Here is a 16,384-nt window from a genome sequence, read left to right as displayed (position 1 = left end):
CTATAAGACTTCCGACACTTATGCGTAGTATAGTTTGGAAGATTAAAAAACCTAAGTGAATCAATGGTCCACTCATGTATCACCAAAAATCATCAAAATCGTTAGCTGGCCACCATAAACATTCATTTTTATTTTTAAAGAAACAAACAAACAAACAAAAAAAAAAAACTTTCTTTGTAGTTCTATCTTTACCAACATCATACACTTATTATATGTTATTTAGTTATCGTTGTTTGCTTAGATCTGTTTGTCTCCTTCCGTATGTTCCATATACAGCATCAGTTTAATATTGAATACATTAAAGGTTGATTACTAGAATAAGACTACATGATTGAAGCTACCCTTCCTGTGTCAAGATAACGTTTGGTCGTGTGTCCTCCCTAACGATGACATTATTATTTAATTTCTGCTCAAAACTTCTTCCATTTATGCGTATGAAAGTCCTATGAATTTATATCGTTTTCCCATTAGCGAACGTATTCACACTTTCCAACTAAAAATCGATAATTGAAATGATACAATAACATTTTACTAAGTCAAGATAGGTTCTTTTTTTACACACACGTAAAAGTTTATTTTGCAATATTTACCCATTTGAATACGATGAAAGCTCTTGTAAATGTTAGCTGTTTATTTATTTATTTTTGAAATTGACCTAAAGGCAGTAAGGCCAATGCTGATAAATCCACGTTTATCTATTTATCCAATATGGAATACATTCATTCATACGTGAAAAAAAAAGTTTTATATGACTATATTGTATATACGATTTTAGGATTTAGGATTTAGATTTCTGGGCTTTCGGCATCTAAGGCCATTTAGCCCGTCACGATTTGAGGGATGACATCCCTCGGCGAGCACACAATCCGGGCAAAGAGAAGGAAGAAAGGATTGGGGAAGGAAAGAGGCGGCCTCAGACCTATAAGTTAGGTATCACGCCGGCATTTGCCTGGTATGAATGAGGAAAACCCATTAAAACTTCATTCAGGGTGGCTGGACCGAAAAAGCGTGTTACACTTTTTCGACCGAGTGACCTCACCGGGAATCGAACCCGGGACCGTATTGTATATACGAGTTTGGCTTCTTAATTATACAAGGGAGGCTGGAAAATTTATGAAATCACAAAGAAGAAATAAAAAAATGAAACATACTATTGTAGCCATTAGAAAGGTCATATATTGTGAACCTCTCATCCCGTATATGGCCGTTTTCTCGTTATTATTTACTTTGTTACAGGTTCTGTAAGAAGATATGGCGGAGGATCTAAGGAAATTCGAGAAGAATGAGCTTCGCAGTGTCATCAAGTTTTTTGTTCTGCAACACAAATCCTCTATGGAAATATTCATAAAACTTTGCAGGATACTTTGGAGAAACACGTTCCTGGATATACAATGGTAGCGAAGTGGGTGATGCGTTTTAAGACTGGTCATCGCGAGACTGAAGATGAACCTCGCTCAGGCAGGCCTTCAAGTGCAGTGACCATGGAAAACATCGACAAAGTGCATAACATGATCATGGAGGATAGGCGCATATCGATAAAAAAAAAAAGAAACATTGCTGCGTGTGTGGGGATATCACGTGAGCTTGTGGGTGTCATAATAGCAGAATATTTGGACATGCGGAAGGTCAGTGCCAAATGGATCCCAAAATGTTTGATTGCTGACCAGAAGAGAACACTGGTGCATATTTCACAGGAAATTTTGCAAAAGTGTCAAAACCCTGGCGAGTTCTCGCGCAGTCTGTTGACAGAAGATGAAACATTGCTGCACTACTATGATCTAGAGACTAAACAGCAATCCATGGAGTGGCGCCACAGTGGATCTCCTACACCAAAGAAGTTCTGAAGCCAAAGATCAGCTGGGAAGGTGCTAACGATGTCATCCTTAACAAATATCTTAAAGAGGGTGAAACCGTCAATGCTGGGGTTTATTTAAACTATTTGATTGAGCTGAAGGAGGCTCTGAAGAAAATACTTCGGGGAAAAGTGAGCAGTGGTGTTCAGTTTCTCCAGGACAGCGCACCCTCCCACAAGGCTCATGAAACCATGCAATTACTGGTGGTTCTGGGCTTCACCTGTGTACCTCACCCACCCTATTGACCTGATCTGGCCTCATCCGTTTATCACCTCTTCTTACATCTCAAAAAACATCTCAAAGACAAACATTTTACATCCGATGAAGCACTCATTGCGGAGGTGGAGGGCTGGTTTGCACAGTAGAACAAGACCTTCTATTTGCAAGGGTTAGAAATGTTGCAAGATAGTTGTGAAAAGTGTATTGAGCTTCGGGGGGAATACGTTGAATAGTGTATTAAAAGGGTTCTTCCAGGTAAATTTCTTCTTGGTGATTTCATAAACTTTCCAGCCTCTCCTTGTATGAAAGATGGATATTAATTAACATTGAAAGTAGTTTAAGCAGGTACCGGTAGTCATTATTGTCCTGTTCACTGTTCTTGATTTTTTTTCTCAGTGACTTCCTCATATGCTAATTATGGAACTAGTTTCTAAGAATGGGAATTATTATTATTATTATAAATATTATTATTATTATAAATATTATTATTATTATAAATATTATTATTATTATTCTCCTGAAAACACACCCCTAGTTTGCAATACTATTCATATATTACGCTAAATTATGTTTGATCAAGAGGATACCAAGTGTTTACGTGGTAGGATAGAGTAAACATCGTGAAAAATACATATTTAGAACACCGGGACACGTGACTAGAACATAGAGCTTCCCGATTCTAATGCGAGAAGGTTGACCAAAAGGAAGTGGAACGAATAAATATGGTTCGTGCTTCGCAATCGGCAAGTCATGAGTTTGAATCCCGTTGACAGCATCTTGACAGAGGTTTTTCCATTGTGCTTCTTAGAACTACTAGTTGAATGTATCTCTACAGATCCAAATAGGCTTGTATCTAAAATTCTTCATATTTCATTGTTGCTTACGTAATTTACGTAAATCAATGTCTCTCCGTACAAGGGAAAATTGTATTCAGTGAAGCGCGGAAAATTAAAAGAGAAAAAATTACGAATATTTGTGGGTCGATTGGTCTGGTAACAAAGTTGAGAAAGAGAACAGATGATTCTGTAATTTATACACTTCGTACAGTAGAAGATATTCGAAAATTAATATATTTTATGAGTAATAATGAAAGAGTGATTTCAATATGTTACCAGAATGTACGAGGAATTAATACTAAATTAAATGAAATATTTACTAGCATTTTAACAGAAAACTATGATCTCATTGTATTGACAGAAACGTGGTTAAATAATAGTGTATTTGATAGTGAATTCATTGATGACAGATATATTGTTTTTCGACAAGATGGACCAAATAAACTAGGAGGAGATTCACTTGTAGCAGTATTAAAAAAGTTTCAAGTGCAAGAAATTAGTATAAATACTAAACATGTACAAATTGTCTGTATTAAGGTGATAACAGGAGATAGTAATTCTATTATTGTATCAGTATACTTTCCACCTAACACAAAAATTGAATCATATGATTTTTTTTTTTTTTTTTTTTTTTAGAAAATTTGAAGAGGTCACTAATTTTCAGTTCTATAATATAATTATCATTGGTAACTTTAACATACCCTCAATTACTGATTCCAGTTTTAAGCTTATGACTGGAGATCATATTTGGGTGGCGCTTGCAAACTTGTCTTTGTTTAATCTTCAATCATACAATAATATAAGGAATAATAATGGAAGAGCATTAGATTTATTATTAACAAACTTATACTAGGAATAATTGTCCGTTAGTAACTGAGGACTTTCATCATTCTCCTTTATTAATTGAATTCTCTATTACATCTAAACATTCACAAACAAAGTTTAGTCCAACTATTATATTTAACTATTGTAAAGCTGACTTTTACAATTTATATAAGGATCTACATAAAATGGATTGGCGTCAGATATATCAATATGATAATCCGAATGATTCACTAAATTACTTTTATAAGAAAATTGACCCTGTAGTTAATAAGAATGTTCCTAAACGAAAAATAAATAAGAGATCTTATGGTTTTTGTCCCAAAAGATGTACTGTTACAAACTTGGTCACTTTACTCAATTTATATCTGATTCTTTCAATGATAGTCACTCTGTGGACGCAATATACACTGATTTTGCTAAAGCACTTGATATATTAGATCATACCATTTTGCTTCAGAAGTTGTCTAATTTTAGTTTTCTCATGGATTATTAAAATTAATTTCTTCTTAAGCAATTGGAAGCAGTTTGTAGTATATAAGCAATTACACTCTTTTATGGTCAGGGTGAATTCAGGTGTACCACATGGATCCAATTTGGAACCATTGTTTTTTCTATTGTTTATAAATGACTTACCACGTATTATTAACTTCTCAAAATGTATTTTAGTTGCTGAAGACCTTAAAATTTATAAGAAGATAACCAACCAACTCGATTGTATTGAGCTGCAACAAGATATAGGTAGTTGTTACATATGGTCGCTGCAAAATAAACTTAATTTTAATATAGAAAAATGCTTAGTCTGTACAATTTCAAGACAATGTACTCCATACAACCATGAATATGTAATGAATCGTGACACATTAGCCAGAGTAAATTTTACTAAAGATCTGAGAGTATGGCTAAACAACAAACTTACATATGAATTACATGTTGAAAAAATAGTTAATGAATCTTATAAGACGCTTGGTTTTGTGCTACGAAATTCTAAAAATTTAAACAATATTCATACTGCATTCAGCTTTTTAATAGTTATGTAAGAAGCAGATTAGAGTACGCAAGCGTGGTATGGAATCCTTCTTATCACTTTATATTAAGAAAATTGAAAGAATTCAAATTAAATTTTTGTGACATATGTATTATAAGAAATATAAAAGAGCTTCAAATGAAGAAAATATTTCTTATAACAATTTAGTTAATGAATTTACTTGTGATACATTAGAACTAAGGAGAGAAATAACCGATCATTTATTTTTGTATAAAATTGTAAATAGTCTTCTGGAATGTGGGGAGTGTTTACCACTATTAAACTTCAATGTTAAAATGAATGCGTTACGGAATCAGCAACCATTCTACTGTAAGAAATCTAATTCAATGTATCATCAAAACTCACCACTTACAAGACTGTCCAGGAAACATAATAATGTTGTTAAAGGAATACATGAAATCGATTTTGCAATGACAATGAAAATATCTATGGCGAATTTAAGGGAGAATTTAAAGAATTGAAATAATAATAATAATTATGAATAGCGCCTAAAATTACTAATTTTAGAAATTATTTTGAAATATTGAATTTATATTGCCTTGAAGAGATTATTTTTTATCTATTTTCATGTATATATGTTTTTGTTTTGCTTCGCTTTATTGTTATTTTATTCTTATTTTAAGTCTTGTTTTTGTCATTGATATATTCCTCTTCATAGTATTCTGCGGCTATGATATTGTGCTATGGTTATGCATTATGATGTAATTTCGAATATTTATATTATATTAATTATTTGTACAATGTGGTAGCCTATGTATATTGTGATATATTGTATGTTTGTAAATCTGTATATTGCTAATTACATAGTTGAAGACCTGAAGTAAATTTCGATTTAAGTGCCATTTTCTGAAGTTTCGAGTTATAACCGGAATTATTATCTATGAGCCAAGCCAGTTTAAATGTATATTCAGATCAAAGCGCCAAACCTATGCGTAGTAGTCCAGGTCATTGCCAATAGAATGCATGAGGTGTATGCGCACGGTACAAATTCTCGTGGAAAAAATCATTTTCTCAAAAACTGTTCAAATGGCACTTAGATCTTAACTTACTTCAGATCTTTAGTTATAATGCCTATTGTAATTGGAGCTTAAGCTCTGTTATGGGTAATAGATAATAAATACATAAATAAATAAATATACAGTACTTTTAAGTTTTTTGCGCCATTGTCTTGTCCTTTATGCTAGAGAAAACGATGATATATTAACAAAATAAATGATGAAAGAGCAATATATAACATTAATACCTTCAGTAGGATTCGAACCCGCGACAAACAATCTTACAATCGCCACTTTAATGGTCTAATGCAGTGATATTCAATCGCTGGTCCGCTGGCCGGTGAAGGTCCGCGAAATTATTTTGCGGGTCTACATAAGCAGGTAATCACCTTGGGCTAATGAGACTTTCCATGGCTAATGAGACATGGGCTTGGGCCCATGTCATCCACGAGACTTTCTCCTGGTCAATTCTCAACTCCAGATTCAATGTGAATGAAGAAAATCTAAGCGTAAAAGCTTGGAAATTGTTAGTAACTTTCTTTTCATCTTTATACCTTTGTGAAACAACTTATTCTTCTGTTTGTGCAATTAAGACAGAACGCAAGAACAGACTGAACGTTGATACGCTCTACGTTTTGCAATTTCAACATGGGATCCACGGATCGAGATGATTTCCACAAATACTCGTAAACAGCAGCAAATGTTACAATGAGTCCTTTAAAAATATTTTCCTATTTGTTGTATACTAGTTCTGAGATTGTAAAATTTCTAAACAAAAGTAAAATATAATTGTAATTTTTGTGTAAAATTTCTAAACAAAAGTAAAATATAATTGTAATTTTTGTATTCACTATTTCAATAATAATAAATAAATAATGTTGGTAAAGAATACTAGAATTAAACATCTAAATTGATGTGTGTTCTACTTTGACGGTTTGTCTTTTGTTAGTTTGTGAGTACCGAAAGGATGAAAATGCAGTGTTGGGTAAGTTACTTGTAAAAATGTAACGCGTTACAAGTTACTTTACTTACTCTTAAAATGTAACGCGTTAGTAACGCGTTACTTGCCTCAAAAAAGTAACTGTTACTTTACTTCGAAAGTAACGCGTTACTTTTAGGTCCGAAACTTTGAATATGTGGAAAAAATCTTATTACTTCAGTTTTCCGTACTGCTATTACTACAACTATTATTATTATTATTATTATTATTATTATTATTATTATTATTATTATTATTATTATTATTATTATTATTATTATTATTATTATTATTATTAATATTATTGTTATTATTATTGCACGTTCTGAATCGATTTATGTAAATGGAAGGACAAATTTTTACTTGACAACTATATCAACATTTTAATGTAATGTAACATTGACTAAAATGCCATACTGCGTTACTCGTAGGGACTTGCCAAGAGTGAATATGAGCAAGTTTTCTTTGAAACTCGATTCGACTAGAAACAGACATCTTTGAGCTCGACCCAAGAACTCGGCTTGAAAAATTTCCTCCAACTCGACTCGAATTCGGGTCGAGTTTCGAGTCGAGTCGAGTCAAATCTGGTGTATAGTTTCGAGTACTCTCTTCAAGTATCTTACATAGACAATATCATTATTATCAATGGTACTACTACTACAACAACTTCTTTTCTTCTTCTTCTTCGTCTTCTATTATTATTATTATTATTATTATTATTATTATTATTATTATTATTATTATTATTATTATTATTATTATTATTATTATTATTATTATTATTATTATTATTATTATTATAACAACACTGTGTATAAACATGAAAGATAGGCGGTTTATATATGAATACTAAAAAAGTAGTTGATTGCCAACCTCGGTAGTCGTGAAGTCTAGGAGTAAAGGACATTGTTCACGAGCTTCTGAATTTGGGTTGAGGGTCTAAGTTGAGTATTCGGGCTCGAGCCAAACGTTGTTAAAAGTTATAGGGCACTGGCCAAATATCTTCAAAACTGCTCGGCCCGGGTTTAGAATTATCAACGACTCGAGCAGATCGGCTCACAGCTCATTCACTATCGACTCAAACCGAGAAGTGAGCTGAGCCAACAACTCACCCAACCGAGTCGGACCCTTCGCTCAGTTGAGTCGAACCGAGCAGATTGCTTATCCCAACCAAGCCAGCTCGAGCCGATGGTTCACCCCAAGCGAGCCGGCTCGAGCCATCGGCTTAGTTAAGCCAAGCCGAGCTAAGCTTGTTATAAAGAATTTCTTGTAGTCTCGCTATCGAGACGAGACGAGATGCGAGCAGTGTCTCCTCTCGTGAGCAACACTAAAAGTATTCCATATTACTGCTTAGCTTACATTTCTCATGGCTTTCACTTTCCAGTGTAATCAGCCCATGATTTCAAAACGAGTTAAAACGAGCGAGCCACTTATCAAACTCGACTCGACTCGAAAATCGACGCCAAAAACAGTGAATCGGTTCGGAACTCGACTCGAGAAGGAAATAGGGTTATTTCCTCAACTGTCTATTTCCCCAACTTTCCAGAAAGGTGTTATTTCCTCAAGTGCTTATCTTTCTTCTTAATCTGATGACCATTAACCAAAAGAAGGAGGACAACTGCTGAAATTCTTAACTAATACAAGAAAGAAGAGGGGTGATACTTCGCTGCTGACTATTTGATCTGTTGCTGATAACTAGGGTTGCAGGGTATCAAATAAAATCATACTTTATCGAACAAAATTGCATATAATGTTACATGTTTTATATTAATCCAACTGAAAATGAACGTAAGGTATATCTGCAGAGTATGAAATGTCTGTTTTACAATGAATTCATTGAACTGTTCTTTAGAAACAAATCTCAAAGCAGAATCACTACACGGATTTATTCTTTAAATCCCTTAAATCTGAAAGTGCTGGGTAAAGTATTGTGATATAGAACAAGTCACACGGACAATGAGAAGTTGCATTAATCAATTGCCGAGTTTCTATTGACACTGTTGGAACCATGTTCCTCCAATATTTGTTGAATAAATTATATAATATTATCACTTTTGAAGGAAATGATCTATTTTAATTCAAACTTTAGTTCATTGGTCAAACTTTCTGTTGACACGTAAGCTTACTAGTAGTTCTGTATAAGATCAAGTTAAAAGAGTGTGAGGTAAACAGTTTGCGCTGCTCTTTTCAATCGTGAGATCTTGGATTCAAATTTCAAGTCTGTATATCCTGATTAGGCAGGCTAATTTTCTCAGTCTTAACACGATGATACATTCCTGACTGGCTTTTTCCCAAATTTTCTTTTACTTGTTAATCTTTCAAAGTGAAAAGACTTTCCGGTTGTATCTTGAACTCAAAGTAAATAAGTTTCCTTGAGCGCTTAAAACCTTGCGCTTAGAAGAAACATTATTTTTATAATTAAAATCGCTTATGTCTTCGATGATTTGAAGCTGTAACTGTCGGGAACTTACAGTTGTGTCGTACACCAAAAGTTCCATAATACCTATTTATTTATTTAAATTTATTTTCATCATTTGAAAACACGACAAATTCTAATGAGATTAACGGTTTTGTTTTAAAAGCCATTCGACGTAGAATTGATGTTATTCTACATTTTTAAATAAATCTAAAGTACGCAAAAGACATTATTATGCTTTATAGAACATATTGAACCAAAACAGTGCTATTCAACCTTTTTTCTCGGGTACCCGTAGACACAATTCGCCATTCAATTGTGTACTCCTGAAGCTGTTTAAAAGAAATTAAATCGAAATGAACTTATTACACTTAATACACGTTTTGTTGATTAAAAAGAGGGACAAAGAGAGACTCAACAAAATGACAATCTGGGGGCCAATCAAAACACTATTTATAGGGGGATAAGTGCACATCTGAAAAATTAACATGAGAAATTTAAAGATATATGGGGGACATCCAGTTCTACTGAGGAGGATTTTCGCCTCATCCTCCCTGATAATTCGTACACTGAAGACAATGTTAGAAGTTCAAAAACTAAAAGGAACTTTAGACCTAACCTGTTAATGAGATAACTGAGCTTGTTTCCAAAACGCCAACTACTCTATTCTTGGTCGAATCTTCGAGAGTGCGAGAATCAGAGCTGATTCTGGATTCAAGCAATTTCCGTGTTTCGTTTTTATTGGTGTTAATGCAGAGAAACACTGTTCACACACATATGTTGATGGAATGGAAGAAGTTGTGAAATAGCACTGTCATTAATTTCATTTTACTCTTTTCGAGCATAAATACAAAAGTCACAAATTGACAAGTTATCCAATTTCATTTGCAGTGAACTGTCAACGGACATTTCCAGCAGACCCCCAGAAACATCTTCGCGTACCCCTCGGTGTACGCGTACCCCCGGTTAAATAGTACTAATCTAGAACATGGGAAGCACTAAGAAATAGAATAGTAAGAGTTTTGATATGGTATATTTAGGTGCTAAGCATAACACGATAAATTTATGAGGTTATAACATTATTATTAAACATATAATAATAAATAATTTATGGGTAGCAATCCTAAGGTTTTATTTACAGGAAATCTATCCTGTATCTCATTCTGTCAAGTAGACCAAAAGATCTTGTGATGCATGTACATTATTTGGTCAAAACAATGATAAATGTTTTTTTAAAATAATAGTGTGACTCACTTTTATCGAGAGGGGGCGCGGTGGCTCAGTGGTAGAGCGTTCACCTCCGGTGCTTGGGGTCCGTGGTTCGATCCCAGCTCGCGCCGTGTGGACTTTGTGGTGGACAAACACCGTGCTCGTGGGTTTTCTCGGGGTTCTCCCGTTTCCTCCCACTATCTTCATTCCACCATTACACTCATCTCTCATCATCACCGTCTCCTTTAGCCTAACCGGCATAATCGTGGGACGTAAAACTTAAAGATTTTATTTCATTTCACTTTTATCGAGATCTGCATTACCAGTGTTCGAAGTGGGGAAAAAAAGAGGCGGTATGTTTTATTATTATTTTGACTCAACATACCTGTTGAGTGCCAAACCGCCTCTGGTTATTTAAATATTGTCTTGATCACTGAAAAACCAGAGACGGTATGTCCTCATTACTGAAAAACCAGAGGCGGTATGGCATACCACCGTATATCGTCTCACCTCGACCACTGTGTATTACCATATTATTTTGTTTTCAATACTGGAGAATTTACTATAGTTTTCTTCAATCAGCTGATTCGAATTATATTATACACAAACCAAGAAACTAATATGATTTACTGAGGTACCGTAATCGTACGTATAGGACAATTTATTTAAAACAATATCGCCTGTAATTATTTATTGAGTATTTAAAGAAATCTTTTGTTTTGAATGGTTATGATGCAGGGTTTTGCCTTCGTATTTCAAATGGGATACTGAAATCGTGGAAACTGCTATGATTGAATTCTAAATTGAAAGCTTGTGTAGTCTGTATAGTTTAGGAATATTCAGATGTCCTTTGATATAAAAGACCTTCATTCTTAAAATTTAATAGTAAAATTTTATCTAACCAGTGGCAATATTGTACTTATTTTATCACGCATAGAAATCATATCCCCCCCATTCTGGCTGTTGGCCAAGATTTGTATCTCTTTCTTGGATTTCTAGTTCGTGATCAATATCAAGATAAGGCACTTGAGGAAATGTCCCACATTTTCTGGACTTGAGGAAAACGCACTTGAGGAAATAACCCGATACCCTCGAGAAGATTACTTTTGACTCGACTCGAAACTCGACTTAGATTCGAGTCGAGTTTTAGCTTGACTCGTGCCCATCCCTATGCATTAGAAAAAATGGTTGCTTGTTATTATTCTGCTAAACTAATTATATAATAATAACAATGTTGCTATGTAAAATTAAATATACAGAATATAGAGAAACATTACACTACAACTGACGAAATGAGAACACATGAACTGGGGGTGAATCAAAATTGCCAATAACTTTAAAATTGATACATGCTTTTTAAAGCTAGTTGTTCCAAACTCTATAATCAACTGGACTTTAGGATTTACAAACTGATCTAAAAGAACCCTAATATTACATACCATCAACATTACATCAATAAAGTAGGCCTGCTCATCAGAACACGTTTATTCATATTAAACCCTTACTGAATGTTGTTCATTATGGCACCCTAATTGTTGATAAATATTTCCCGCCGGAGCACCACTTTACTTTTAAATTCTGTTCAGCAGTGGCGTCTTACGATTTTGTTTCGGTGGGGCTTTGCCTGAAAATGTGAAAATTCTGCAAGATATTTTATATACTTTACTATAGTAAGATTGCGGGGGGGGGGGGAAGCTTAAGTACGGAAGTCCCACCCCTAAATACGCCACTGCTGTTCACCATCATCTTCAGCTTTTAAGAAAAAGTATTCTTTCAAATGGTCGAACGATACAATATTTTCGTTCTCCATCTTTATAAAAACAATACCATTCAAAGTAAAATAGACTACCAGTACCATTGCACTCGTAGTTCACTCAATGAATGTATTGATTTGGAGCTGTCAAAATCTAAAACAAAATCTTCCAGGTGCTTGCAATCAGTACACGTGATTTCCCTGAGGCTGTCCTTATCTTATAGCAGCAAGTGGCACTATATTTTGTTATGTAAATAAACAAATCAAATTGTATCTATGAATGTATTTGCAGCCTACCAACGTAAAGTTCGTAAGGCGAAACGGGAAAATGCACAGCGAGATTTCCTGTTCCGCCTTGCATAAAGATGAAAAGTGATAACAGGTTTTACATACTAATTTCATTGCTAGAGGTCATAAGGCGAAACGGGAAAAGGCGAACAGTGCACTATTGTCGGTCACTGACATCATTTATGCTCCATTGTTCCATTCTGAGAAATTCACTTACAGGAAAGAAACATTTGTTTCCGAAAAAAAAAAATATACGGTACATATATTGTAGTTACTCATCCGAAATGTAACGCGAACTAGGTACTTTACTTAAAAATTTGTAACGCGTTACCGTTACGGTTACTTTGGAAAAAATGTAACGCGTTACTAGGAAACGTTACTTAAAAAGTAACGCGTTACAAGTAACGCGTTACTTGCGTTACGTTACTTCCCAAGACTGTGAAAATGACTCCTATAATGCGTACATCGCCGGAATCAACCAAAGTACTTATACCTTGCACGTGTTCTACGACCTCGCTTGAAGTTTTGTTTGTTTCAGCTTACAGTACTCAAGCGAGAGAATTCTTAAATGTGATAGTCCCTAGTCTAATATATTAGCCTATACCACAATAGAATTTTGCAATTTGAGCTCACGCGGGCTCAAACTTACTATTCTTAATTAAATCCCCCCTCATTAAAGTTAAAGAGGTTCACATTATCTCAGTCTCGGGTTCTCTGTCCTCAAGGAAGCTCGCCACTTTGCCACTTGGCAATGGGCTCGCTCAGGCTCACGCTCACTTCTTTCAACTGAGCTTGCGCTCACTTCTCTCAAATTGGCTCGCCCTCACTCGGGTTCGGGTTCATTTCTCTCGACTGCTCGGGCTCATTTCTCTCAATTGGTCTCGCACTCACTCGGGGTCGTGCTCAATGATTTAGTCCAAGCTCGAATGAGCGCAAGTGCCAAGCTCGTGAGCGACGGGATCGCGAGTTTGAACACCTATACTCGCGCCTACTGTCGTCAATTGGCTCGCACTCACTAGTCTTGGGCTTACTAACTTGCAATTACTTGAACTAAAGCCATGGCTCTCCTTCTACTTACAAGGCTCTCATTCACGCTAGTATCACTCATTGATTGAACTTGACCCCGATTGTGTCGGAGAACTGGGCTGAGAAATTTGGACATCGGTCGTGCCAGCCAGCGTTATTTATCGACGTTCGAATTTCTTTGAGACTATAATTCCAATCTACCTCTCATAGCTGGAAAAGTCAAATATTTCTTTTGATGCTTTCTGAAAGCTTAAACGCTACCTTAAGTTACACAAGGCACTCACCTGTTTCTTATAACACCTGATAAATCTGTTGAAAGTGGCAACACTGAAAAACTAGGTTGTTCCACATCACCGAGTATCTGCTTGCGCCTCATCCCTTGCACTCAAACTTCATTTCCTTCAGCCAGGGACCGTGTTGTGGGACGAAGCATGTAAATTAGATAACAGAGATGGAAGGAAAACACAGAGGAGAGAGTGAGCGGGGGCAAGTCCCCTGGTCCGCTCAGCTGGAAATTGTCAAACACAGAGCGGGACGCAATGGCGTGGAAATGTCCGCTCCATACCCCCTCTCCCGTCCGGTTGGCTTCCAAAAACTTTGCGTGTATGTCCGACTCTTCCTAACTCTCTCCCCTCTTTACTGACTAACATTTATATATACATATACATACATGTTTCTGCTGCATATTCTCTCTGTCGCTGTCTTGATAGGACCTTTTCATAATATGCGATCAATGTGGGCAGGAGGACATACATACATAGACTGCTCCACTGCCCGCATTTTTCGCCAAGATATATATACAAGAGATTAGTGACAGTCCTTGCAACAAGTCATCAAGCCTCCTATCTCCCCTTCATTCCAACAACCCTGTTACAAACTCCTCCTCCTCCTCCCTCTTTCCATCATAATGTTGTTCTTGAAAAACCATTCTTCATGAAGTGGCTGTGACATAGTTACCAGTAAAATAATAGAAAGAGAAAGAGAAAGAAGGAAAATTTTTCTTGTCATTGCCATTCCGCTTCATATGATGACATGCTTAAAATCACTAATCTACTAATCGAAGTCACATTCCAGATGTACAACAAAAGAGCGAAAGAGAAAGGGAAAAAATAATAGTGATATCTATTCGCTGTAACGTAAAAAAGAAAAATTTCATAGGGGACAAGTGTTATTAGCATTGGAATAAGATAACGCCAAGCAAGTGATTTATGGTTGTAATTTAGATACATATATAACAAGAATCACTAATATAAACATACTATCAGAATAGTACTATGCCTATTTCATTGAAGACAAATTTATCCAAGTGGAAGTCCTTAAAAAAAAATCACTATATACGAGTATGACGCAATCCATGTAAAATATGAATATATGTTGTTCTTTGTGGTTATGCATCTGAATAATGCCTTTCATGTTATGAAAGTAGACAGTGTCGTAGATCAGCTCAGGGAGAGAATTATCGTTGGAATGGTTGCTCTGGAACCTCATATCTTGAAAGAACTTCGAAGAACTTGAAGTAACATTATATACAAAGTATGTTGAGTGTTTTCGGGTGTGCGGGGCACATTTTGCCACCTTGTACAAATCCAAGATATCTATAGTGAGAAAAGACGTCCAAATTCAGTGGCGTATATTGGTTTCATGGCTTGGGCTACTACTAATCTTTATATCATCTGTACATTATTATTATTATTATTATTATTATTATTATTATTATTATTATTATTATTATTATTATTATTATTATTATTATTATTATTATTATTATTATTAATAATAATAATAATAATAATAATAATAATAATAATAATAATAATAATAATAATAATAATGGAGTTTATTTCCATGTGATTATATAGTCTTCAAATTAAGGGAAAAAACCTTACAACACACTTTCCTTTTATCAAATAAGATAGGTGCAGGTAAATACGCCATGTTAAGGGTGTTGGGTTTTTTATGGTCTTAATTTTCGTAGAACACAAAGAACAGGACTTGTACGTTGCAGAGTAGCCTTTTTCCACGTGTAGAAAAAATTGTGGCAATGATGCAACTCATTTCTATTTTGTACCCACGGTAAAAGAGAAAAGTGTAACGAAGTGGAGTACACGTGCAGGTAATTACGTCAAGTCTAGGATACTACTAGAAATCTGTAATAAATCTTGCAACTGCTTACATCTCTGTATTATATATACGAACTCAAATATTATTACACAACATGGCTGAAACAAAATATTGAATAACCAAAGTGCAAGATGAAAATAAAAAGATAAAATGTAAAACCCAAAATCTCCAAAGTTGAAATGAAGTTCCAAACTGAAAAGTTTTAGTCCATACGAAGATAAGCAAACAGTGATTCTGTATTATGATTAAAAAAAAAGAAAAAAAGAAACACTACACTGATATTACATGGAACATGTGCGACAAATGAAAACACCTTCGTCTTCTGCAGTCAGTCCTGCACAAGCCCTGGTATATTTCGCTGCACCATGCTTGGTATTAATTTAGTAGCCATGGAATCACAAATACTGAAATTACACTTACTAAACAAAGTGTTCCTAGACGGACACAAAATAAGCCGTATATTGCTGTAAACAATCAGCAATGTTCTGAGTTAGCTAATCACTGATTCTTACTCTATTGAAATAATAACGTCCTTCCACAGAACCTTCCCGAAGCAAACAACACTATACTGTATGGCGGTCTCAGCACTGTCTCCCGAAGTATTCGTCAAATCGGACTTGTCCAAAATCGTGGCACATATTGAAGGCGCATTCTAGCGGATTTCGTTGGAAACGTCCCAGAACAGTTGGCGTATTTAGCTGCACTGGCGTATATACCTGCAGTTACCTTAGATAAATATGATTTTCTCTTCACTAGCAAAACATATTATCTTATTAGTATTACAGAGAAAAGATCTTACATTTCTACCTTCATTTCTTC

The 16,384-nt window shown here is 35.1% G+C and overlaps 1 protein-coding gene across 1 annotated transcript; it reads left to right on the top strand.

Annotated features, from left to right (window-relative positions):
* The first annotated feature begins 1,391 nt into the window (after positions 1-1,391).
* On the top strand, positions 1,392-1,844 carry LOC145692217 (protein GVQW3-like). Its single transcript, XM_081767512.1, has one exon. It carries the CDS (start codon positions 1,392-1,394, stop codon positions 1,842-1,844), a length of 453 nt encoding a protein of 150 aa, XP_081623638.1.
* Positions 1,845-16,384: the final 14,540 nt, after the last annotated feature.

Source organism: Thermobia domestica, chromosome 8 (assembly GCF_964235325.1).
Source record: "Thermobia domestica chromosome 8, izTheDome1.hap1.1, whole genome shotgun sequence".
Lineage (NCBI taxonomy): Eukaryota > Metazoa > Arthropoda > Insecta > Zygentoma > Lepismatidae > Thermobia > Thermobia domestica.
This window is presented reverse-complemented; position numbering and strand designations above follow the sequence as displayed.

Excerpts from the sequence above, each read along its gene's own strand:
- LOC145692217 (XM_081767512.1), top strand. The coding sequence starts at position 1,392 with ATGGTAGCGAAGTGGGTGATGCGTTTTAAGACTGGTCATCGCGAGACT.